The 26,079-nt window shown below is 41.1% G+C and overlaps 1 protein-coding gene across 27 annotated transcripts in view; it reads right to left on the bottom strand.

Annotated features, from left to right (window-relative positions):
• The window catches only part of adgrl2a (adhesion G protein-coupled receptor L2a), a 94,509-nt gene that overhangs the window by 19,453 nt on the left and 48,977 nt on the right, over nucleotides 1-26,079 (bottom strand). For 13 of the 27 annotated variants that reach the window (XM_074667375.1, XM_074667378.1, XM_074667380.1 and 10 more), the window contains exons 4-10: nucleotides 23,074-23,183; nucleotides 17,771-17,785; nucleotides 15,856-16,656; nucleotides 4,000-4,296; nucleotides 3,166-3,269; nucleotides 2,479-2,664; nucleotides 1,867-1,905 (exon numbers count right to left, since the gene is read on the bottom strand). In XM_074667375.1, coding sequence (XP_074523476.1) covers nucleotides 1,867-1,905; nucleotides 2,479-2,664; nucleotides 3,166-3,269; nucleotides 4,000-4,296; nucleotides 15,856-16,656; nucleotides 17,771-17,785; nucleotides 23,074-23,183 — 1,552 coding nt within the window. The remainder of the gene's footprint in view (nucleotides 1-1,866; nucleotides 1,906-2,478; nucleotides 2,665-3,165; nucleotides 3,270-3,999; nucleotides 4,297-15,855; nucleotides 16,657-17,770; nucleotides 17,786-23,073; nucleotides 23,184-26,079) is intronic. The other 14 variants (XM_074667391.1, XM_074667369.1, XM_074667389.1 and 11 more) reach the window with 4 other exon arrangements.

Genomic DNA, 26,079 nt, shown 5'->3' with positions numbered 1-26,079 from the left:
AAAACAGAGACAAACAGACACAAAGATACTTGGGTAAATCAGAGAAAAAAAGAAGAATGCTGGTAGTCATAAGGGCAACATGCAAATATTTGATTGATACATGGAGAATGAGCTGAAGCATCAAATTTGCAGAGGTTAAACAGAACGTGATGACAAAAGAAAGGCCAAAGGAATTTTAAGGTGTTTTTTGTGTGAGAAATAAAAGATCAACTGAAACTGGACTGAAATATTTGTTTAGCATGAGTATTGATTATGAAACTGCAGAGGGAGGGAAGAATTGGAGCATCATTGGGAGATTCAGTTTCCTTTTCAAGGACACTGCAGTACAGGCACTGGGGTTAGAGTCTATTGAGCTAATCAGGTCTGTCTGATGGAAGGACATTAAGAGATGGTCTGAACAGAGTCAAAGAACAAGAAGCAGCTACTTTCTAAAAACTCAATGTTTCTTCATGATTAGACTTCTTTTTTCAGATTCTCTGCAATCAGCCACCTTTCATAAAGCTCCTAGGAAACGTCAAGGGTCCGTGTGTGGGACTAAACAAAAAGTGATTTATGTAATTGATTCACCACCCAATCACCGTCATGCAAACATTTTTCCATCGTCACACTTTCTGCCATCTGCACAGCTCAGGGCAGGTCGCAGACAAATTGAGCGTAGGATCCAAGCAACGTTGGATTTTCTTCAGGAAATGATCAAATCAATGTGTCTAAACAGGTAATCAATGGTGGCGACCGGCTGGTGGAGAGGGTGGGGGGCGGCTATAGTGATGTTGCGTCAAGTATGACAGATGTCAGATAGTGCTGACTCTGTTATATCCATCCCTGAGCCTCTGATGCTGTCATTAGGCAGATAACTGCAGTAATTTGCATTGACAGCACCTTCCCAAAAACTGCTTCTTCTTTCAAGTTTGAGAACATATTGTGACACAACAAGATGAGTTGTTATATCTCATTTTGAGTGAGTTATATGATGTTTCCCCCTTTTTTCTAAATAACCTTTTTTTTTACAATCTTACGATCGTTGCCTGGCTAATTAGCTGGATCTATTTTAATGCTGTCCCACAGGAGAGATCTGGATTAAGGGGGGTGACTTTGGTGGCAGGTGAAGGACGACCATCCCTGTAATAGTTGAGGGATATCTACTGCAAAAACACTGAACCCAACCTGAGAGTGTTTCAGGAAAGATGAAAAAAATGGTTTGACCTGGCCAATCCTATTAACCAGAGAGAGCCGAAGATGTGCCCCCTTAATTTATGAAACAAATGACTTCCACGACCTGAAACCTTTGTCCTTGTGAGCATGCTGTGATAGGTAAAAATGAAAAAAGGACTGATTAAATCACATGAGAACTTTTGGATGCAACCATAGAAGAGTAAAAAAATATATCTCTCATAGAAGAGAAAAAAACTGCATCAAAGCAGCAAATCCTTCAGTAAATGAATAATGAGAGGGATGTAAGAACAGGATGTTTGTTTGAATTGCACTGTTACACAGCCAGACGTGCAATCTTGAGCAAACACTTAGAAAACATACAACAGGGAGAAGAAAAAAAAAAGAAAGACAAAGTAAACCATCCCTGCCAACCCATTGCAAATGGGGATTAAAAACACAAATACATAGACACTCATGTGAAGAAGCGACCTCATTAATTGGAGAGACCAGAGACTCAAGTATTTTCGGTATAACTGTGTGTAATGCTGTTTAACTCAAAAAAAGAGAGAGAAAAAGCAGGAAGCAGGGGGAAGGGGGTTGATGAGAGTGCAGAGGATGCATGCTGCTGAATTTGGGCTGGGCAAATATACAGTAGCACAGGAATAAAGGAGGGAACGGCAGCAAGCAGAGTGGGCGGAGGCATTGCTCCAGTACCTTCATGTATGCCCTGCATGTCCTTTCTCGTTTTTGAAGCTTTTATTTAATAAGGAAAGAAAAGACAGATAAAAAAATAGAGACACATGATTTGCACAAGTTCATGAACTTGAGAAAAGGTTTAGCAGAAACAAGACCCTGACTGAGTAGTAAATATGCAAACGAAGCACTGAATGGCTGGTGTAACCTGGAGGTCAAAGAGTAAAAGTGCAGTGGAGTAGACTTATAATATGCTGTATTTTCTCAGAGCTGATAAACATCTTGTAAGTGTAATACAAGTACATTATGCAGAGAAAAGTTAGAGCCAACAACACAAATGTACAAATATAGATCTATGCAATGTGTTAAGAGTGAGAAATAACTGTTTTTTTATTTTGTATTTTTCTGTCTCACAGCTTTTCTTAACTTGCACGAAAGAGAAAGTGACAATAACAGTTCTGCACATAATAAATTTATTATATTTTGGCACCACTGTGTTCCTTTCTGCTTTTGTCTTTCAAAAGTATTTACTTGTAAGTGCAAACTGTTGCCGCAAGACAGAAAGAGAAAAAGAAATGGTGAAAGGAGATTTTTTTTCCTTTCTTTTTTTTTCTTCTGGGAAAATGTAGTTACCTTGTTGAAGCTCCGCCCTGCAGAATCCTTCTCACTGGGCCTGAGCTCCTGCAGCTGAGCATCCAAGATGTCCACCAGCTGCTCCATCAGGCGCACAGAGGAGCTGACGTCCCCGGCAAAGATGGGGCTTTTGGTGTGCTTGGCTAACTCATTAGCCAAGTTTGCTGCGTTTTCACCGCTGCGGATCTGCAGGGGGAGAGAGTGAATGATGATCACAGGAATGCAGGAGGACAGACTTGGAGGGTTCTTTACAGACATCAAATCACACTTGAGTGAGTCCTTGAAATGCCAGATTTAAAAAGGGGGTTTCATCTTTTCTTTATGTAGGATGAGTTGCCATGGCTTCTGGTTTCTTTACAGTGAGGAGAGTTAAAATAACAGGAACAGTGAGAGCTGCTTTCTTTATCAGTTTATGCAACAACGTCACACATTATATGGAGGACAGTCAAACCATTGGTAACTTTACTATAGAGATCCTCGAGAACCTTTACGGTAAATTTAATGGTGCAATAAAGCTTTGTTACATTCATGGCATACCCTGAAGAGACTGCATGTTTTCAGGTGAATGACATCTGGCTGAACTACAATTAAGACAGTTTTGTAGTCCTCTTTTATAAGAATGTGTCCCCCTCATGTCTTCAACCCCTCCTCCTTTTTGTGTTTTTCTCATCACAGACTCATACAAACCTTTTGGGCTACTTGGTTGACCCAGTGGGAGGTGCAGTTGCTGAGATCAGGGCCCTTTGGGTGCCAGACCCCAGTGGAGAGGACGCATAAATAAGAGGCAGTGCCTAGCAGGGAAAACAAGAACAGAATGGTCACATTCAATTAAATCACACAGATTTTTACATTTTTTTTTTTTAACCAATGAAGACTTTACTTGAAGACCAAGTTCAAGGGCACAAATAAGGAGAGAGAAATACAAACAAGAGAGACATTTACAAACATGCAAATCCATTTACTTCATTTAAATGTGTAACCAGGGATGGGCTCACACAATACAAGTCAGAGCTAAAAAATATCTGCCCTGAAAAATTTTCACGTGGGGAGATAGTTTGAGGGCTATCTAAGAACAAAAATAAATGAAAATTTGAACAGAAAAAAAACTTCAATCATATCACTCATCACCTGTGTTTCTGCTGAATTACTTCCTTTTCAAAGTCCTGCCTCTTTTTTCCAAACATTATTTTGCCCTAATGAACTCTGTGTCCAAAAGATCTTGACAAAGTATTACCCTCCAACGAATACAGGATGCACGTCAACATGTAAGCTGCAGGAGAAACAGCTGAGCCTGCTTCTCTGCTACACATTTGTTTTAGATTTAGATTTGATATGATTTAGAGTTACACCACTAAAGCCTTATCCCATCATGCCCCTGAACTCTGACTTGAATTTTTGTTGAATACAAATAGAGAATATGCAAGAATATCAGTCATGTTAAACAAACTAAGAAACTCCCTCTTGGGATGCCTAAGGTCATTGAAAAACAGTGAGCACACTGCCCCGAGGAGTCGTGTTTACCTCGCGTTCCCTTGGGGCAAGGCCGCTCCACTAGCATGCCCCTCTGGGTCTGAGGCCACTCGATGTCTCTGTTCTCAGTGGCCTCGCAGAAGCGCTCGGGTAGAGGGAAGGACTCGAGGGGTGGAGGGGAAGTCGTTTGAGGAATCACGGGAGGCGGTCTGGGCACTCCCCTGCTGCCCTCCCTGAGCCCTGTTGTGGTGGTGGTGTTGGCCGCGCCCCAGTGCGCGGTGGTTGTCGTGGTGGTGGTTGTAGTTCTCAGAGGCTGAGGGGACGCAGTGGCTCCTGATAGAGGTGGAGCTGAGGAGAGACAGAGGGTTCAGAGGCATTATGTGGAGCTGGACTGTGATTTAATGGTGTAGAAAAATAATAGTTTCTCTGATTTATGTTGAATGTCACTGGGACACATTTATCAGACATTTTAAAAACACAATGCATGTTAGGATAATAACAATGGTAGTTTGTTATGCTGCTGCAGTGGGAAGTCAGCTTCTTTATATGCCACCCTACGGTGCAAACTGTAGACAAATAATATTCTGGCAGGCATTAAAACCGTCACCTTCCGGCAGCCCGATGCCCTCATGTGCCACTAAACCTTAACGGCTTCCCCTGTAAGCAACATACCTTATTTTTTTCTCAACATGTTAAACGCTGTAATGCTTATACATCCAAGTATCCTGTTGTGTAAATTGCTGCTAAGTGCTTTGTGCAACAAGCGTATGTGCCTTCCCGTTGACTACAGCTTATTCGAGGCACTCCGTCTGCAGTGAACAAGACAATAATTACAGTAACATCCTCCTGCCTGGCAATCATTCTTGCCTGGGAGATTTTTGTGGCATGGCTGATTAAATTTCACTAGAGCAACAGCAAACCTTTACATGTAGCCATGGTGCCTGAACATTCATTTTACAGTTGTTTCTTGCTAAAACTCATACTCTGATAAAGCAGGTGTGCAGTAACTCATGCAATGCCTCAGGCAAAAACAATATGTTTCAGTCCTGGAAAAGGAAGAAGTAGTGCACTCCTTACATTTAGCATGAGCCACTAAGGAAAAACTACAGAGACATTTTTCATATGATACACCAGAGAACTGTGAACGCACTGTAATTACATTTCATAAGAGTGGAACATAAGGGAGTTTCACAGATGAAATGTTGATAAACACTAACTATCTGGCATAAATCTTTTCAACATCTTCAAGTACTGAGAGATAGCATGACCTTCCTTGAAAAAATATTTGTTTGAATTCAAAAAAGATAAGCTATATCAATCAGAGGAGCTCTGATTGGGATGCAATGTGCATGCTGAATCTAATCGCATTTGAGTGCTTTGATTTCCTCCATTAGGCTGCCTGCAGAGCATGCAGAGAATGTGAAGAGGTGCTGTTATAGTCACTCTCTGTAGCATACGCCGCAGAGGAAACATGGGATAGCCAGAGAAGAATAAGGAGATTCAAAGTGAAGAGGGAGTTGAAGGCAGGACATGGGGAATTTGAAGAGGCACACATAGAAGATGATGACAGGAAAATCTGGAAACAATGGGGCCAAGTCAGAGGAGGGGAAGACAGCTTCTGTCTTCTGGAGAATTGGAGGAGAAGGAGCTAGACCCCAGGCGGCAACACCTCCATATCTATTGCCTCCATTGGATAATGGGTCTGACTGATAGCAGCAACCCCCCAACTGACCCACCTGACAAACACACGCACACACACACAAACACAAACAGTAGCACTCCTTTCACCATTGGCCTCCAGGTGTGGATGAGAGGCTTTGGTGGGTTGAGGCTGGCTGCTACCTGTGGTGAATTAGGCTCTATTGACCAGAGACGATGACTCTGTGTGTCTTCCTCCACGCACACAATCAAACACAGCACAAGCAGGCGGCGTGGAGTTGTACACAGTTGACTGACTGTTTTGACACTGAGCTGAAGGCAGATGTGGCTGGCTGGTCTCACCACCTCCTCCTCCTCCTCCTCTCTCATCCCTCCTCCTCTACCTGTATCCTTTTACTTAACACAGTGAAATTCTCGCTGCACAGCCTGTCACAGCGGTGTAGAGACAACCTGTGCTTAGTGTCCTTTCAGCACCAGCATTTAGCTGGCCGAGAGAAATGGCTGTCTCTATTCTGCACCAATACACTTTTATTGCTATAACCCTTGTTTCTCCATGATGCACTGAGACGACTCTGAGGTGAAAACAATAGCCACAAAAAGTTGCAAATTTCTGGTTCTGTTTACACTCTCTTTTTCCAAGGAAATAAATGTGCTTGGACATACTTTGTAAATTATCTTTGTTTCTTTTTGAACATCTGGCTTAGGGTTGCTTGGCAAGCCCCCAGAAGATTCCCGAGAAACTGTGAGGCCCTTTATAGGTTTCTCATTTCCAAAGTATGAAAGATGATAACGATAAGATCCTACTCTCCATGGGTGGGGAGTTCAGAACCCAGACAGAAATAAAACGAAAATGAATCGCTGTTCGGCAGGCATGACTTAAGATTAAGGGCTTCACAACCCTCGGCCAATAAATCAAAGAGACGTGCGCTGTAATCCAAGCACATTCCTTTAGCATGTCAACTAACAAGTGTATCTTGTTTACACCACTCACTCATGAGATCTGCTTGTCATGGCTCCTTTTGATACTGAGCCTTATGCTCTAGTTACAGCACATGGAAAGAAATGTCTTTAAAGCTTTTTTTGTTCTAAGTTCTGTTTTTTGCCTGCTGTCAGAGGTGAAAATATGAGGGTAATTAATGTACGACTTAGTTAATACAAGGCCATAACTAATGGCTTTGGCTCTTTAAACTGTTGAAAAGCATTCCATAGGAGAGGGATTTCCCCACAGCAAACTGTCTGGCTGCAGCTTTGTGAGATTTGCTGAGCCAATGTCTATGCTGCATGACACAGAAAAGCTGTGACGGCACTGCTAAAAATGGTTCTTCTAGTCACAGACTTCAGCCCTGCATTAAAGAGCTTCATTAACAGGCAATGTGATGAAAAGGACATACATTAAAGGGATAAAATAATCCTGTCAGGATTGCATGTATATGATGCAAACTAATCCTCTTTCCTGTGTAGAGGGGATGCTAATGTAAATGTGGGCTATACTTCCCACAGTGATTCCCGCATAAACAATGCAACCTCTCTGACCACCGCTGTCCCTGTGTACATAGCATGTCAGCCCGTAATCCTGCCAGCAACACAATAATCGTATTACCTTTCTGCCATAGCTTAGTTTAATTTGATCCAATGAGAGCTGAAAGGAATTAACCCGTAGGTATTAAAACAGACACTCCTCTATGGCTCAGGGCAGTCTCTTCTTCTTAGAGATGTCTAAGTGGATAACTGTATAAGCAGTCACTGTGAGGGATGAGTATTGATCCATCGTGCTGCAGCAGCTTTTTCTTTACTTTTTAGGATTCAGAACATTGACCGGATTCACAAGGTGGTCACTTTCCTGTGACATCACGCTTAGGGTGGGAAGCTGAAGTGTTGTTACAAAGCTGCGTTCCCGAGTTGTGAATTGTGTACATGTAGGGTATCTATTACATTGTACCAGCTCCTTTTATAAGAACTGAGATATCTGAAGGGTATAGGAGCTGTGATTCAAAGTAACAACAGGTTTGGAAACCTATCACTCACAGTTCAACAACAGCTTGCATTAGCATCTATCAACTTCACAGCTAAAATTAAGCTAGCAAGGACATAAGTTCGAAGTAAACTTTAACCAGACGCTACAAGTTGAATGTCTTCTCTGTTGAATGTTTAACAACTTTGGTAAAGTTAAAAAAAAAAGAAAAAAAATTAATAATAATAATAACAAACCAAAAAAGCTTTCTGTAAGCATCTGGCTAACAGTGCTGTTAGCTAATAAGCTGCCTGAAATCATCATTAACTTCAATTTGGCAGTAGCTAAATGGTTATCATACATGTCCTGCATTTGTTTGGCGTGTCTTTCAACAAATCAATTGGTGACACAAGTTTCCACCACAGACTGTAAAGAATGGACCTGGTCTCCTTGACTTTTTGAAGCAAATCGGCTGGTGCCGCCATATTGGAAGAGAGTCTAACACACAAACAGCTTTAGGTTGCCCCGTCAGTCACAATCCCTTTTCTTTAAGCTTGTAATTAGCCAAATCCTAACATGACCAGTTGTCCGAATGTAGAGTACATTAATAAGTAACATTAGCTTACATCTGCTTTCTTGCTAATGGAAAGATAAGCTGGTTAGCTGCTAGAAAATAAATAAATAAAGATTTTGTTTGACTGTGGCCATTTATTCATTAATTTATTTATATTGTAAAACAAAACCAACTGATAACATAAGCTCTTAGCCACTTTCAGGCTAGTTAGCGACTTAATGCTAACATTAGCTCATGTCTGACTGTAGCTAACAGATCACAATGTATGTGCTAGTAAGCAGCTTTATGCTATTTTTAGCTGTCAACTGGCTGTTGCTTTTTTTGCTCGGACATATATTCCAATGTTGTTGAAATGTTGTCACTGCAATTTCGTTGTACTTGTTACAATGACAAATAAAGTTCTATTCTATATATACATGTCTGATGCTCTTATCCTACACAGCCTACAACTTGGAAAAGAACCATATGACATTGTAACTGCATTATAGCGCTCTTCTTTGGCAACACAGCTGAATACCTTTCCTGTGCAGTATTCCTTTGATTATGACAAAGGAAGCTAAATCCCACGTTCTGGCTATATAGCGAGAAACCAGGACAGGATCCTTGATTATCATGTCTCAGCTGCACTCAGCCCAAGGGGAACCTTCAATTAGCTGCCACAGAGTGCGTGCACATGGTGTGATGTTCTGCAAAGTGCTGCTGATAGTCAGAACAGACTTATTCATAACCTCTTTGTGAGATTTGACGCCCACACTTTTTTGCACTTGAATGTATCTTAGTGGTTCTGTTATTACCACCGGGGTTATAGGTCTGGGATTGATGACAGAGAATTGAGACAGGAATCCAGAAGAGGAGAAGAGAGGACAGCAGAGGAGCACTCAGAAACACGCACACACACATATCCACAAAATCCCTTCTCACGCACACTCACAGAGTAGAGATGAGACTTTAGCAGAACCCAGTAGTCATGCAGGGGTGACAAATTAAAACCGACAGTGTGTGTGTCTTTCATATTATATGTAATGGCCTCCTTTTCAGTAGGCACCGCGCACTTGTTCATCAGGCTAATGTTTCATACAGATTACCAGGTGCTGTTTGTCTTTCCAGAGTGGTGAAGGAACACACATTTAAGGTTACTTTCAGCTAATTTGCCACAAAAAGGAAGTTAAAGGAGATAATAGATCTCACTTGTCCCCTCCTCTATCCTCTGCTCAGTCGAGGAATAATCTGGTGATGATGTAAAACAAGGCTGCTAGGGAGATTTACTTCTTTGTTCCCATTATGTAGGAGACTTACTCCTCACTAAGGTAAAAGAATCATGTCTATGTACACAGCTAATGTTGCTCCTGGGTGGTAATCTCCTCCTAAATGGAAGAGGAACAGAAAAAGTTAGCAAATCAGTGGAAACACAAACACCCATGGTCTGTTTCTGTCGTCAAGAAAATGCCACGCTCAGCCTGCATGAGGGGACCTAGAGAACACAGTGAATGGAAAATAAATGAGTATCCCATCAGCTTTCAAGTTATTCAGCACCAAGCAGAGGTTAATTGAAACAAGGTGTTGAACTGTGAAAAAAAACAAAGTGTAAATTATTTCCTCTGCTAATGCAGCTGCTGAAATATCTCTGCTTCAAACATGCATCTACTCTGGATGCACTCCTGCCTCTGAGTTCATATGGAAATGCGGCTGTTCTTGAGTATGAAATGGTGTGATGATTTATAATGCGTTTGTGATGCATTTTGATATCTACCAATAATAACAATAATACACAAAGGAAATTGGATTACACGTCTTTCACTCCGCTCTGCATCTGTAGCTGAGGAGGGGAAAACATGGCATATGATTGCTTGTGTATCAGCAGTAAATATGAAGAAAGCAGGGAGAAAATTTTTATAATTTCCCATGAGTCGTGTCCTTGTGTATGTATGTACAGTGTACGGATGTCCATGTCTTAGGGAACGAAACCTAATAGTTGGATTATGTTATTTACTGCAGCCTCCAATATTTCTCTTTACCCACAAAATAAACTCATTGATTCATCCAGACATTGGCAGAGTGCACTCCCACACAGACATGCTTAAAAACACATGTACACACTCATATACACCCTCACACACAGAATGACACCAAAGTATAGGGAACAGACATAGCAGCTGCCAGACTACAGCCTGCTGCTTTTTTTCTCCTCCTTGCAGCTTTCTCTGTACTGTACGTGCCTCAAATTTCAAGCGTTAACTCTAAGTGTGCCGACCAGACTGATATTTAATGCGGCGCACACGGGAGGATGTCTTCATACAAACACGGATACACTTCCAAGGAGATGTGAAATCATAAGCATGCGCACACAGACATAGCTGTGGAAAAAACACAAACCCTATTACAAAAAGACAGGCACACATAGACACAATAATCAGGCTTGTGTGAAATAAATCTCCTCAAAGGCGTGTGTCAGCCAGTGATGGGGGACCATTGTGATGTCTGAGTAATAATTCTTTTAACATGCCTTGTTTCACAGTCAGACTGTAATCCAACAAGAGACTGTGGATCCCCTTGGCTATAAGGCTCAGTGTAACCATAATCACGTCCCCCCACTCCTCTCTTTCTTATGTAAAACAACTCTTAGTGACATTTTAAATCATCACCCAGCATTCACTCTTGCCCACATACTTGTGTGCTGTTGGTGAGGATCGTTTGTGTTTGATAGTTCAACATCAGCAGGTCTGACTTTTCAGAAGACGTGGTAACTAGCAGCCAGAGAGCATAAAAAAAACACTATCTTGAATTGGAGTGTAATGTCCCACCTTGTCTGGCAACAACTGGCCGTCATGTCTTACGAGGTTCATGGCAGGAGGAGCAGCAGAGATCATGATCAAGTTTCAGAGGAGAGCAGGTGACCTTCTGGCCTCATGTGCTCAATAGCCTTCACTGACACCAGACACTGTGTAGACTAGGTATTATCCCACGATGCAATATCACAGACTTTGTGAACAAGACTGTAAAGCCCTGTCGTGGGATTTTCCCCCTTTTATCACCCCGGTTAAACTCACCCCTATATCGTTACTGAGAATGAGACCAGTGGGTCACGATGTAGACAGAATAACGTCACAGTATGTCATAAAAGAGCAGTTAAAAAGGTGCAGGGGAGGAATAAAGAATAGACGCTGGCATATAGGGAGATTCTGTGGTCCAACGGTGAGGAAGGAGGTCTCGAGATGAAAATATGCTCTCCTGTAGTGCTCTCATGTCTCAGAAATTCTTCCCAGCTCACACAGAGCAAAGCTCAAAACATTATCAGTAAGCTGGGCAAAACTCTGGGAGTTAGGGACTCCTTGAAGTCCTGTAACAAAGAGAGACTTGTTGAATTTACCTGCCACTGCTCCAACATACAGGTTAAAGGGCCACTTTTTCAGGGGATTTTTTTCACAGATTCTGAGCGGTCTTCCACAGATTTTTGTGCGCAGTGCAGTGTTTGCTTGGCTCTGGTCCTTGCTGGCTGGGATTGTCTCGTGAGTCAACATCCGTGTTATCCTGACAACAACTGATGGGAGTTTAAGTTTGTAAAGAAGGAATGTGAGAGAGTACTAGAAAGAGGTTGCTTGACTACAACTTTCCATTTAGAAAAAAAACTACGTCAGTGCTGGTTTTCATCTCCATCTCTTGTCTTCAACATCAATCAAAATCATGTGCAATCATAGCTTAAGCAAAAAAAAAAAAAAAATGCCGACACAAAAGCATAATGTCAGTTCAATCTGCACATGGTTTTAACCATTGCATCAGTGGATAAATATTTCTGAATGACAAACTTTGGTGGCGTGTGATCCCTGATCTGAATGCTCTCTTTGTCCTCTTGTTGTGTGTGTACAGTTTCTCAGAGGGCACAGCTCAGGATTTACTTAAATCCTGTCATTTAGTTCACACTGCCTTCATCGGGCATGATTTGAACAGTCTGACCACGGCTTTAGCCTGATTTCATGAGGGAAGCCAAACAGACACATGTATGTGTAGACCAGCATGCATAGGAATGCAAATATCCACATGTAGAGCGCAGTTCATGGAGAAGAAGGATAGAACAATGTGATGAGGGTTATAGAGAAATAAGATAAGAGACAGAAAGAGGGCAACGAAGAAGAGAAAGAGACATGAACAACAAGACTTAACCAAACTGAGATGAGAAAAAGAGAGACAACAAGATGGGAGCAGACAGAGGAAGAAAAGTCGCAGACATGAATGTGACAGGAGAGAGAAACAAAAACAAAAAGGGTGATTTTCCACATCAATATCATCTCCTTTCACAACACGGTGTCCACTTGGGCAGTTGACAGGGGGTTGGGGGAGTTTGTTGTCAAGGCAAACAAACAAATTGGTCATTTTTTACACATCCTGATCCCTTTCCCTTTACGATTGGTGAGCATGTCGCAGACAGAAGTCTCTGCCACTTTACCTGAACATCTCATACAGCTGTGAACGCTTGGATTTGATGTTTAAGCTTTATCTCTTTTTTTTCCTCTCCATTCTCCCTGCTTTCTTTCCAAATGTTGCTAAGCACTGGTTGACGATGTGTGAGCGCTGCAGAAGTCAGGAATGAATCATAGCGGTGCTTATTAGAGGGTTGTAGATTCATCAGAATATAAGAGGTAGGCTCTCTGGGGTGACTGCTAATGCATGTGACTGGAGCGTCTGTAGAGCTTTCTTTTTTGCATTGTGAAGCACTTTCCGAACACACAAACTACAGGGCGTTGTTTTGACCACATGCAGAGTTTGTTGGCTAATTGGCAAGTCGCGTCTGTGAGCCATGCCTTATAATTTCCAACAAATTGGGTTGTTCTCTTCCCTTACGATTCCCACTTGCAGATGTATAATTTGAGGGTGGCGCAAAGATTGAGACTGTATGCAAATGTATTGACATTTGAACAATTAAAGAGGAGGTCTTGATTTGTGTGGGTGTTAACTGCAGCTCCGGGGGCTTTCACACGGAAGTTATTCAGAATATAATACTGTGACAAGGGATGAATAAAAGGTTTCTGAGGCTCACCTGTGTCCCATTGAGCCAGCGAATAGAGCCTCTTCGTGCATACTTGTGGTAAAAAATAGCTCTTAGTATGCTTATTCAGTGGTTTGAGGCCACGTATTGGAGCTTGGCATGAATAAACGGTCCATAGAAGTGTGTGCATAATGAGTTTTCTCTGGGAATACCTCATTTAAATCAATTTAATCATCTCTCTTACAAGATGCGACAAAGGAATATGTCTTTTTATGAGCTCCTATATGCAAGAAGGAAAAACAGGCATCGAGTCATCGTTAAATGAGTGGATTATGGGGCAGCTGGTCAAAGCCAGGAGAGGGACTTACTGACCCATTTAATGTCCACTTGCAGTGGAGCCGCTTGTTGGACGTGACCCCATCCACTCCCCCATAATCCTACAAGAGATGATCTTGCCTCGACAAGAGCAGCGTTATTGGACTTGACAAGAACCCAACTGTCTGCCACAGGAAGTCTCGATATCACTTTGTTACAAGTGCCTTCCATAATGGAATGGATCATGTGAAAGATTTGTTTGTGCAATAGAAATATGCGAAAAAAAATAGGATGTGCATGAAAATGCTAACGGTTACATTCTCACCTAACATGATCCTATGGTTGATTCATCCTCTGCACATAGTTTCAAATTCCCCAGTGCAGAAAAAGCTGGAGGTAAAGTAAAAAAACAAACTGTGTGTGTTTTTTTTCTCTTTTCACTTTGAGAGAAAAATTTCAATTAACACCACTTTAGCATTGACCTGAACAGTTATCGATGCTCTTTTGTACAAAAATGCTTTTTGGATATGCATGTGCTTCACTTTCATGCACGCTTGTGATGTTTAGAACAAAGAAAACAGAACGTTTTGAAATGTTCAAAACACATTGCTTCAACTTTTAACACCACAAAAGCATCATGATGGCTTGTTTCAGTGCCTAGTGAAGCAGGCACTGAAACAAGCATTAAGATATCACAAAGAGGGCATCCAGTGACAGCCAGAAAAAAAGTGCCATCATTTATGTGTCAACATCAGCCATGTGGGAGGACAAGTTTATTGACATCTTGATGATCATCCTGGACCATTCTCCCCTGCACTCATCGACTGCAGCTCAACATACATTAGTCAGCAGCAGAGCCCGGCTCACGTCTCATTTGTCAGGAAGAAAGAACAGGGTCCTTGTTGACATAAAAATAAAGATGTGTGAATGCCAGGCCCCGAGAAGCAAATACAGTAAGCCAGGTAGTGTATGTTGCTGAACACAATCTACAAGAGGGGAAGTGGGCTCCTTTCCGTGCTGCTTTGGAGGGCTATGTAAATAAACATATATTTTTCACACAACACAAAAATATCCATATGAGAGCCTATTTTAGGGTGGTTACAGCTCAAACCCCTGATTTCTCATTCAGTAATGAGTAACCATTCAGAAAATAAATCAGTCGATGGACTGTGCCGCCTTTCTGTACACGGCTTCTCCTTTTTTTTTTTTTTCAAACACACAACAGCCCGACTGGAAACAAAGGCTACTGCATAGGGTATTGATTGAATTTCTACTGTACAAAAGACCTTAATGATATTTAAGGCATGATCCAAATTCTTCTTTAGATGAGATTATGAGCTGATTCATATGAAGTGGCTGTAGATTCATTGCTCAAATTGTTCTAAAATGCTTATAAAATGCAAAAGTTTGAAATGGAAAAAGTTGTGCTTTATAAACGTGCCTGTCTTTACTGCATTACAGTTACTGCTTTTCAACCTGAACCAGCAAGAGTGATGCTGGTCGATGGGGTGAACCCAATTTATAAGCTCTAAGGCCGTGTCCTATCAATACAAAAGTGGACATGCAAACACTTTAATAAATATTGAGCTCTGGGATAATCTGTGGAAAAGTTGCTTGACCTCTGTGGCTCGTCACTGGCAGCGTTGAGCATTACGTGGACTTAGGACTCTGGGTGTGGAGGGGATTAGGATAATTACTGTTATTATATTCTCAGGATGAGGACTATCGCACGTCTAGGCGAGCCTCCCTTCAGCTCTTGACAGCTAAATTAAAAACATACACTGATGATGTGACCCCGGATGATTGATCCTTCTTTCGTGTATCTCATAAATTCTCTCTCGAAGGCAGAGCCCTAAGTCCTCACACCCCACTCTCTGAGACAGAGTTTTTTTGTTTTGTTTTGTTTCTTTTCTTTTTTTCCTAATAGTCAAGAGAGATTTGGAGTTCCAGCATCACTTGGGGAGTGATCTAACCTTGCCCTAGGCCAGACTCTGCACCTGTCCAGGCATGTTTGTTTCCAGAATTGAAAGTATATCTCCCTCTCCCTGCCTTAGTCTCTAAAAAAAGGGTTATGCTTGCAGGGGTCCCTTGGGCTTTAGCACCAAGGACTCAAGGAACGCCCGGATGGTAAACCTCCCCAAATCCCTGAGATACTGATCCCTTATGATATGGTAACTGGCTTTGAGGTGTTGTTTACCACAGAGCCCCACTCACTTCACCCCCTGAGATGCTTTCCTACACTCCAAAGCTTCCGTAACATATCTAGCACATATTAGATTCTAAATTAAAAATCAGTCAGCTGTGACACTTGATACATAGATGGGCTGTACCAAAGGAATATCAAGGTACACTTGACAGCAACTATTTCAGCAATGCAATTTACATGATTGTCTGCAAAATGAAGGATTGCAGGACTAGGTGTCTTACCATGTGCTGGATCAGGGGGGCCAAACTCCAGATTGTATCTCAGGATGTAAAAATTATTCCACACATAGAGCTGGTTATCTCGCGGATTATAATCCACAGCTGCAATGTACTGGTACTGGTTGGGAAAGTGGATGTCAACGTATTCCCCATGGTTCTGTTTGGTGTTGTAAATGTAATCGATCAGGCTCTTGCTGACCTCGCTTTCGTTGTCTTCATAGGTGGAGCGGACCACATAGAGTACTCCACAAACCATGAAGGCATTGGAGGCTGAGCGCTTATCGTAGGCTGTGTCCCATGTAGCCTCGAATCGCAGCGTGTATGGGTTCAACTGGCTGATTACCATCATGCCGTTGTTCTGCTCTGTGGCGTAGATCACCCACAGCCCATTCTCATCTACGGCCAGGTCAATGTCTGTTTTCCCGCCCCACTTGTAGGGTGATGTGTCGTGGTAGTTGGCATTATTGATGATGGCCTCACCACTTTTGATTCGAGTCCGCAGGTCAAACTTCACAATGTTGCGCGTCCTCTCCTTGTTGAAAAACACGGCACCATCGTAGACCACAAATCCAGTCCCATCCACACGGTGGGGCAGCTTGTAGGTGATGGTCTGCCGGGCGTTTTGAAAGTCATCCAAAGAGGAATACTCTATGAGAGTGTCTGTCCTGTATGGAGTCCAAGGCATAAAGTAGATTTTGTCGCCAGCTTGCAGTGGGTCTTTGCACCAGGCACCAGCTTGTTGCTCCGCTTCAAATAGAAAGGAAGGATCACCGACAGCTTTCAGAGTCCCAGGACAAAGAAAAACTAGCAATGGGAGAAAAGTAGAATGAGAAACAGGCACTGGTTAACATGTGAAAAAGAAAAGGAAAAATATAGCTAACATCGATATAGTCTCTACAAAGTCCTCATTTTGTTTAACAGGTTGTCCACGAGGAGTGGGAACAAACACGCATTAACAAGTGGCCAAAACACATCTACAATCTAAAGCCAATATTCACAAGCAGTATAAGGATTTTGGTTTGGTGCATAGAAAGAAAAACAGGAATAGGAAAGATGTTAAGCATAAATTTAAGTATATAAAGTAGTCTGAAACAAAAAGAAGCTTGGCCTCTTTGACATTTACTGTAGGGAGTAAAACACAAATGAGGGGACGTAGAACAGAAACAAAACTTAACGAAACAATTGGTCCTGTAAACATAAAAAAATGCAGCCAACTAAAGTCACTTGGCAACAGACGGGAGAGGTTATGAGAGAGCAGGAATCAGCAGAGTCTGCAAAATGTTTATGTGTACTTAGATATCTCTTATGTACACCACCACTTCGACAGTATAGACCTGAGAGGCTTGTCATTACCAAGTGGTGTAAATGTCACAACCATTAAGATTTAAAATATTCAGTAAGGGTCTCTTGAGGTGTTTGGTTGTCACTCTAGGGCGTTGGAGGCATAAGAGTCAACATAGAAAAGAGCAACAAGTGGTCAGGTGAGAATAATGGGGAGAAGAGTGAGAAAGAGGGGTCTTGTAGAGAAAAGGGGACAGTAGAAAGCAATAGTTTGAAAAAAGGGCCAAGAAACACTGTTACCATGGCATGCTATGGAAAAGGGTTTGGAAGCCAGGCAATATGATAGTCTACTGAGTAGCAAAAACACCCAGAGAGAAAAAGGAGTGGAAGCCCATGTGGACTGCAACCAGCACGCCCCCTTTACATCTTTTGGCTGCTTTAATGCCGTCTGTTTTTGAGGCCAGCCTCACTTCCTTTAATACACTATGCTGGACGTGAACATTACAGTCGGAGGATTTTTTTTTTTTTTAAGATATGTCTTTGATGGGTTTGTCGGGGCCACCATGGGAAAAAAGGTATTTTACAACCAGATGCCACAAAACAAGGAGCTAGGGTTTGGATCGTGTCTGTTATTTACCTTTTTGTTCCACTTCTATTTTAAGCGTTGGAAGAGAGAATAAAAGGGGTGCAAGGGGAAAAAAGAGATTAATATGAATTAAATGTCATCGCTACGATTACATATGCAGAAACACGTTATGAGACATGGACAAAGACGGGCAGACCTATTCAGAAAAAGCAGGAAAGTTGTGAGAAAGGAAACACACAGCTGTCAAGGTCCTGTCTAGGAAAAGGGTTGAATAAGAATATTAGATAATGTCTGATCACAATTGTGTCTGTGACCAAGCATTGCAATTGGTTATAGCTTAGTGGTGGATGGATTGTGTTTGATCCACAAAAATACTGCCAGTGTGTGCTGTCACTAATGGGCCTTCACGAGAGTTCAAATTTTTCCAACAGATGTTTTATACTAATTCGAATCACAGGTAGGCAAGCCTGCGATTGGAATTGAATTTACAGACAAGTCAAAAATTGATCTCCTTTTTGTCTGCACAGTAGTGAATGACCTTCAGAAATATTTCTGCCAGTCAAACTCCAACCTGTGGCTACAGCAGTGAACAAACATCACAAGATTGTAGTTTCTTTATACAGTGTATAATTTCACGAGTCTCTGGTTGTGTCAAAAGACCAATCTGAGGCCATTTCAAACTGATGTATGCTTTAATCCACCCACCATCATAAACCACAATGTTTCAAAAACTCAAAAACAAAAAAGTTTTTTGTGTCAATTTTCTCAAAAAGAAAACTCAGATACAGCGCAGTTTAAAAATAAATTCATCAATATGGAAATATATTTCATTACAAATATAATGCCATTTGATTTTCCTGGACAATGCTCCAACAGACTAATGCCTATGAAAATCTGCATAACAACAGCATAAAATGTTTTTAAGGTCGTGTACACATGTATCATTACATCTGACTACATTGGTGAAAGAGACAATACAAGTCTCTCAAGCTTTACAAAAGAAAATGCACCATGCATTAAATGACACTGTAAAAAAATGTATTTTTTGGTTTTCACAGTTAATTTGTGCTTTCCCTTTACAGTTTTGCTATAAATTGGCCAAGATAGGCTGAGTCAAAGAAGGCACTCTGAATGAAACGGTGCAGAAAAGCATTACCCATTCAATTTACCTAAGATATCACTAATTCATTTTTTACACACAAGAAGGAGAACATTAAGACTCAAATAATTCAACCTAATTTTCAACAACAACACTGATGTTTTCTCGAAAAAAGAATAGTAATAATATATATATACACACAAAAGGCAGGTGAAAGTTAAATTCTCATTCAGATACTATCATTGTGGTAGCCTAAAGCTGAGGTCAGACTAGAAGACTGTTCGGATCTCGTGTTCCCCAAGTTGAAAAGTTCAGCAAAACGCCGGCACTGAAGTTCAGTCACTCAGTAGATAAATGTGAAGAAATCAGAGAGGAGACTCGGTGACGCTTCTTATGATCATAGAGAAGGTTTAGGAGAAATTTACAAATGTCTCACACCTTTTATGGCGGTGTTTAAACCTTTGTCTTTATCCCACAAATACATTACATTAATCTTGTTTCATCACTGTGAAACCACCGGCTTAATTCTGCTTTTGTTTCTAAACTGTAGAGTCATTTAAAATATAAAAGAGTGAGAGATTTAAACCTGGAGGAGGGTACTTTACTGTTCACACCTGAAGTTGTTTTTGGGCTACGTCTTCTGGTTTCTGTCTCGAACGGGGTCAAATGAACCAGATCAGCCACAGAATGCCTTTGAAGCTCAGCACTGAAACACTGGCTGTACACACCCTGAGCTAGATTGCACCGTGGGATAATGTGCATGATAATAAATTAGGTTCCGCTTGAATCCCGTAACCCCCTTGGCTCCAATTAGAGCAGGTCCATCTTTGAATTTGAATCTGTTATAACGCTGAGTCTGACCTAAGCTTTAGTGGTACAATAACAGGCAGTGTTGAACATAGAGATTCAGAGGGGTCCATAAATGGTGCCAATCTGCAGAAGAAATACAAGTCCGTTGCAGCAAACTAAGTGATCAAACATGGATAGGAAGCAAACAAATTATCAACAGTTGAGTTCTCAGAGGCTGTCTCAGCAGCAATAAACAAAGGAGGCGAGGACAGAGAGGACGGACAGAAAATGGGGTGAAGGAAGCCTGGAAAGAAAAGGAGAGCACATGACTGAAGACCTGATGACGTTAGTAGAAATGTAAAAATAGAAATAGAAATCAGTGTGATCAGAAATCGGTCATTGGATGAGGAGAGTGAGTCAGATAGCCAAGGAGATTTCCTGCAGATTGCACAGGGGAAGGGAAGAGAGTCAGTCACTTTTGATATTTCAACATTAGCACAAACATGAGAAACATTCCAACCCACACTAAACCCACAGAGCCTAAACTTTCTCTCTTAGACATCACAGACTTTCTAGGATCTCCTTTTTTGAGATTCTTCTAATAGATTATAATTAAGGTTAAACATCACTCATCATAACTTTTAAATCTCTACATCAATGCATGTCAGCTGTCAGCTGCAAGCTATTTAGTGACTGCAGTCTTGAATCTACATAAAGCATCCTATAAAGTACAACTGATCAAAGGGACAAATTGAGCACAAAGCAAAAATGTCAAAGGGGACACAAAAATCGTGCAGTCACAGCTTAACATCAATTCCTCATAATCTGCCCTTAGTGTCGCATGTAGTGGGTTTACTGACATTACTATGTGATGAAGTATGAAACTATTAGCAGTGTGGACTGTTAATGCCCACTAGCACATCTACATTCTGCTGGGGCAGAATGGGAACTCAACATTACCAAAATAGCTTGCACAGAAAAGTGTTAATAAAAAAGGAGGCCTAGCTTTTATTCTGCCTGATCCATGCAATTACTCGGAGCAATTCAGAAGACATTTCAGCGCCAGGTGGAGGCAGAATTTACATCCTTGGCTGGAACATGAAGATAATGCAGCTAATGAGGACAGTTCATGGCAGGAACCAAATTATGAAGCCAAAAAAGGATGAAAATGGTGGAAAATGCAGGCAACTTGTTGCAAGAGCCACTTGCACAGAAGTAAAAATTCTTAATTGCTTGCATATTTATGTGAAGGCTTGGACAATAGCTTGACTGAATATAATAGCACATCACACTCTGTTGGTAAAAAAAGACAGAAAACATCTGTTTATCATACAGTGTTATTGAATTTCCTGTTCTACTTCACGGCACAGATGGATTTTAAAGGGATAGCAGTCGCCAGTCAAAATGGGGACACTGTCTGCAGTCCCGTCGTTGATCAGCTTAATGGAGATTTAATACGTTTTCTTGCAAAACAACTTCTCAAGTCTTGTATCCCCGTAAATCCTGGGGATCCTAAGCTGCTGAACCACTGTAGCGATTTTAATCACAAATCTCACAATTTGGCGTATGATCCTGTTCCATCTGAAAACTAGGGAACTGGAGTAAAGTCTGAGCCTTCATGGCTCAGAAGTGTTGCACATTTGTTCTCTGGTGTTGAAAAGTTCAGTAAATCTTCCCCTATGATTGCCTTTCTCTGGCGCTGGTCTGACTCGACAAAATGATCTGGGGTATATGGATTTTATTTTTGGGTAAGAGGAGACAGAGGGCTTGTGCAAGGAAAGAAACATATCACAGAACTGGTGGGTAAATCACAATCTACCACAGTTTACAACAGGGCTTGAGTAGGAAAGGCTGGACTGGGCTTGTGCGGGCTGGATCAGACTGGGACAACACTAAGCACTTACCGGGGCAGTTGCGATAGGAAACATTCTGTGTTCTTGCTCCTATTCTGGTTGGGCATGGACCTTAAGAAGCAAAAAGATGGGGCTACAGACATGCATGTTTGAAGCAGCTTTATGTGACCGGTTTCAATTTTTGTAAGACAGGCTTTTCCAGGACTAAAAGTCCTTGGGTAGAAGTTTATTTTTTCACTACACCACTGCAGGCTTTGCTGTTTCCGTGGTGCAAGACAGAGGCAAAAGACAATCATTACAGTGGGTGGACATGAGTGCACCTTGAGGCTAATCCTACTATTAAGGTTTGAGGTAACACAGCAAGATATGGGATCGATACTTCACTTAACAACAAGGCAAATAAAAAAAAAAAAAAAAAACTGAAAAGCAAAGAAACAAGCAACTGGCTGTTTGAGGTAAAAGCTGCAGGATTTGGCTCTGCTCAATAAGGGGGACTCAAATACTCATTATTTCTCATTGCATGTTTAATTACAGGTCCTCAAAAGCCTCAGAGAGGTTAACCTTTGAGTTGTAATGAGTTTCACCATCTAATGATGTTCACTAATGCATTCTGATTCGACACTGAGGGGGACAGCTGGAACAGGTATACTGATAATGAGCTATGTAGAAGAATTTTAAAACATTCAGAAGTGTGTTAAAAAAATGATGTCATGAATATTTTGGGCTTAATTTTCTTTTCCATTGATTCAAAAGTAAAGGACACCTAAAGACATCAGCATAAAAAATACGTATTTGACTCTTCCCTTCATTCCCTCTCTCTCATTATTCCAGTTCCACCTGATTAGTGATTCCAGCAAGTCATCTCCATCGTTGTCATTAATCAGTTTGTAAAGGTTACGTGAGGGAATTTCCCTCACAAATTGCAAATGAAGATGGCAGCTTAAAGGACAGAGGGCAATCTAAGGATTGTTTGGGAGCTCAATGGCGATGAATATTTTAGCATCCAAGGTGCCGACAAAATGTTAACACTATCTCTTTAGATGAAATATTACCTTGTTGACTTACGATTGAAGCTATTCTGCTGCGTTACATAATGAAACATCTGTTTACAAATTTCAACACCTGTTCTATGGATGTATATTAAGCCATCAAGGTGAGCTGTGCTTTGCGCCTGATAGACTTCTCTGCACATGACTTGAGTAATGAAACGCTCGCTTGCCAACACGGAGAGTCAGCGTGACTTCCTCTGCCCCCCCTTCCCTCTACTCTGCTACATTGTAACCAGGCTCGTTGATCTGCTGGAAACACGGCGAGCGCATCAATAATAAAAGCAGTGCAGAAGAGGACTGAAGGGTTTTACAGGTCATATTTCATGAAAAGTTCATGGTGTGACACAGATGGAAGAAGAGACTGCAGAAAAAGGTGCTGGAAGGTGTTGCACAAGGAGAGAGCAGACTGTCTGGACAAGGCAGGAAGAGGAAGAAATGGGACTGAATGTGGTGTGACACCAAAGTAAGAGAGAAAGAGATAGAGGGCAAAGAAAGAGAAACTGAGAATGGGACCGTGTGGGAGAAGGGGGGGGGATCAACTCATGACACAAGGTTCATACTTACTGTAGGGCACACACTCATACTGGACCTCCAAGTACTTGTAGGTCCCTGGGCAGGGGTCAGGGAAGACATCTGAACCCGTGATCACTATACACTGGGTCCGGTTGTTGCATCTGGGGGGGAGACAAAACAAAATCACCTTAATGCTTGTGCCTGAACGTGTTTTTAATACAAGTATTAAAATTTTTAAAACATTTTTTACATGAAAAGCTTGAGTTTTCTGAACACTTTGCGATTGGTGTCCCTTTCTGGAGCTTCCAGGATGTCAGTGTGTGTTAAGGTGTTAAGCTGTGAACAATGGAAGAATCCAGGAAGGCTACGCACATTTTTTCTCTAGTAGTGTCTCATGTCTTATCTGAGTGGGTACTGTGTGTGTGTGTGTGTTTTTTCTAAATTGTGTGTAAAATAAAATTGGGAAAAGCACAAAAACCACACAAACCACTTCAACAAGCATTGATGGGGACAGGACAGATGAAGTCTTGTTCCCTTAGCACTACAGTTGCACCGAAAGCCCATGTGACGGTGGAATTTGCCACCCACATCTGTGCCTGGTGGGGGACATTTGCTGGAGATAAATATAAAGTCTGTGTTCACTCGAATGTCCTGACTTATTGATTCGAGCCGGCTCCTTCCCTGAATGGGTTTCCATGCTGAGTAGCTAGATGAAGCTCTTGAATTTGCACCCAAAATGCCATCAAAGGTCTCATTAATGATTTTTAGTGGCAGCCTCTATAAATCTCGACTGTTGAAGAGCGTAAAATACTGAAATACTAATTAAAGCATTTTACCTATCAAAAAAATGAAATTAGCAAAATGAGTCCTGTGGCAGATTCTGTGTCGGATAAAATGTATATATATATATATATATATATATATATATATATATATATATATATATATATATATATATATATATATATATATATATAAACCATATTTCAGCTTTCACTCTTGGTATACCTATTGTTTTTCTTTTTAGTAGTGATTTTGAGTCAATTTTGGCCCCTACCTTTAACATCTGGAGAGCAGACATTCTAATCGAGCAAGTGGCGAGCTCTGAAGCCCGGGGAATTGCAGGTGACCAACCTTTCGCTGTACTGAAATCATGATAATGACATCAATACCCTGAGCAAGACATCTCTGCTACCAAGGGGACTAAAATTTCTATTGGCAATGTGAGGAGCCAGATCAATAACTCTGTTCTGCTGATTTAGCAGAGACCAGAGATAATATTTGTTTCTTCTTATCCCAGACCAGTGCGCCCATTTGCAGCGGATCATTGGAAAATGTATTACTGGTTGCATTGTATTGCACTTTGGGTTTTGCTTTTGTTTTGGGCTGCTGAGGTAATCACTGCTCTGAGTCCAAATGTTATTAATATAATATTAGGTAGCACAGCAGAACAGGGCAGGGTTGCTCACTGTTGAGGTGTATAGCATTAAACAAACACACAGGGCTTGGAATAGATGCTGCTTGGGTCTCAGATTGAAAACTACTACATTTAAGCAGCATACCATCAACGCAGGCAGTGTTTCAGTTTACAACTCAAAAATTATTCAGCAACTTAAATGAGCAGCCCCTGTGTTCAAAAGGAAAATAAATCAGGAAAACGGCAGGGGGAAAGAATTAGCCATTACTTTTTCTTTCTTTTTTTTTTCAGCACAAAGGCGGTTCATCTCTCCCTTCCTTGTTTCTTTTTTCCCTTGCCAGTGTGCATGCTATTAAAAAGGTTCACTTTTTTTTTCAAATGGAAATCACTTTTATAATTTTACCACAAGAAAAGAAAAAGTTTTGCTTTTTTTTCTTTTGTTTTGCTTTTGGCAATGTTAAATCAGTGTGTTATATCACAGAGCCCTAATGACACATATTTGTGTCTTCATCTCTGTGTGTGCGTGTGTGTTTAGTGGGAGTCTCAGGGGGAATTTCACTTCATTATTGACCTTCACGTGCGATAACACATGAGAATATCAGCATATTGTATTTGTTTTTATGGAAATGAATTACGGCTGTGGAATTAAAACACATACCTCATGCTGGGCCCATAATACGCTCCCTGTTTTGGTGGGTAATATTTCATGACTCTGCAGTACTTTCCATATATTATATGGTCACTTTGATGATTCTGCCCCCTCTGCTCATGCATAAGCATATCATGCAGAAGCAATATAAATTACAGTGCTTTATCTAACAGATCCCAATGAGACCGGGGAAATGAATGTCTGGTTTATATTAGGCATATGAAACAGAATGATATCAAAAATAAAATTCATGACACTAATGAGACACAGACCTGCCATCGTCTCTCAGGCAGATGTATTAAACAACAGTAAGCACCGGAAAGGAAAAAAAATCTCATATTTCTTTTGAAACAATGTTGACATAAGTGTTGATAGCTCTCTCTGATATATTGCCCTAATTTCACAGCCGTGGAGCAGCTCCGTGGTGCCCTGATGTACGGGACTGTGCGACTCTGATTCTTTCTCATCTGTGAAACCTTCTGCATCTCCTGAGACCAATTCGAAAAAAGCCCTAATGACTCCTTCAATGCACAGTCCTCGCCGTCAATTTGAGAGCGAGCATGTAATTGAAATTCCTCCCATATAAAAAAAAAAAAAAGTTCAGCATTCGGGCCTGCTAGGGCACAGGTCTCAGAGTGCACACTAATTAAATACATGTAAAATATGATATCTCTGACTATCTTTTGATAGTCTGAGGCTATGCAGTAATTAATCATGTACATAATGAATATTAAGTCAAAGGAAGATTTTCTCCACTTTTCTCCAGAGTGAACAATTCTAATTCTATAAATACCTTGACTGTTTGAAAGGATTTTCCTAAAGAGAAAAAAAGAGCACTAATTTATTTTATCCCATTTTGCAAGAGAAAATAATCAGCTGGAAAATGAGCTCAGTAAAATACTATGGTGGCCAAATTACCTTGGTATCAGAAAAATGTTAGTTTAGAAATCTGTCAGTTGAATAGATAATATCAGAGAAAATAAGCAGTGAT

Source organism: Halichoeres trimaculatus, unplaced genomic scaffold (assembly GCF_033239565.1).
Source record: "Halichoeres trimaculatus isolate MK-OKI-2021-1 unplaced genomic scaffold, fHalTri1.1 fHalTri1_scaffold_4, whole genome shotgun sequence".
Lineage (NCBI taxonomy): Eukaryota > Metazoa > Chordata > Actinopteri > Labriformes > Labridae > Halichoeres > Halichoeres trimaculatus.
The sequence above is the reverse complement of the archived record's forward strand: the minus strand, read 5'-3'. Positions and strand labels throughout refer to the sequence as shown.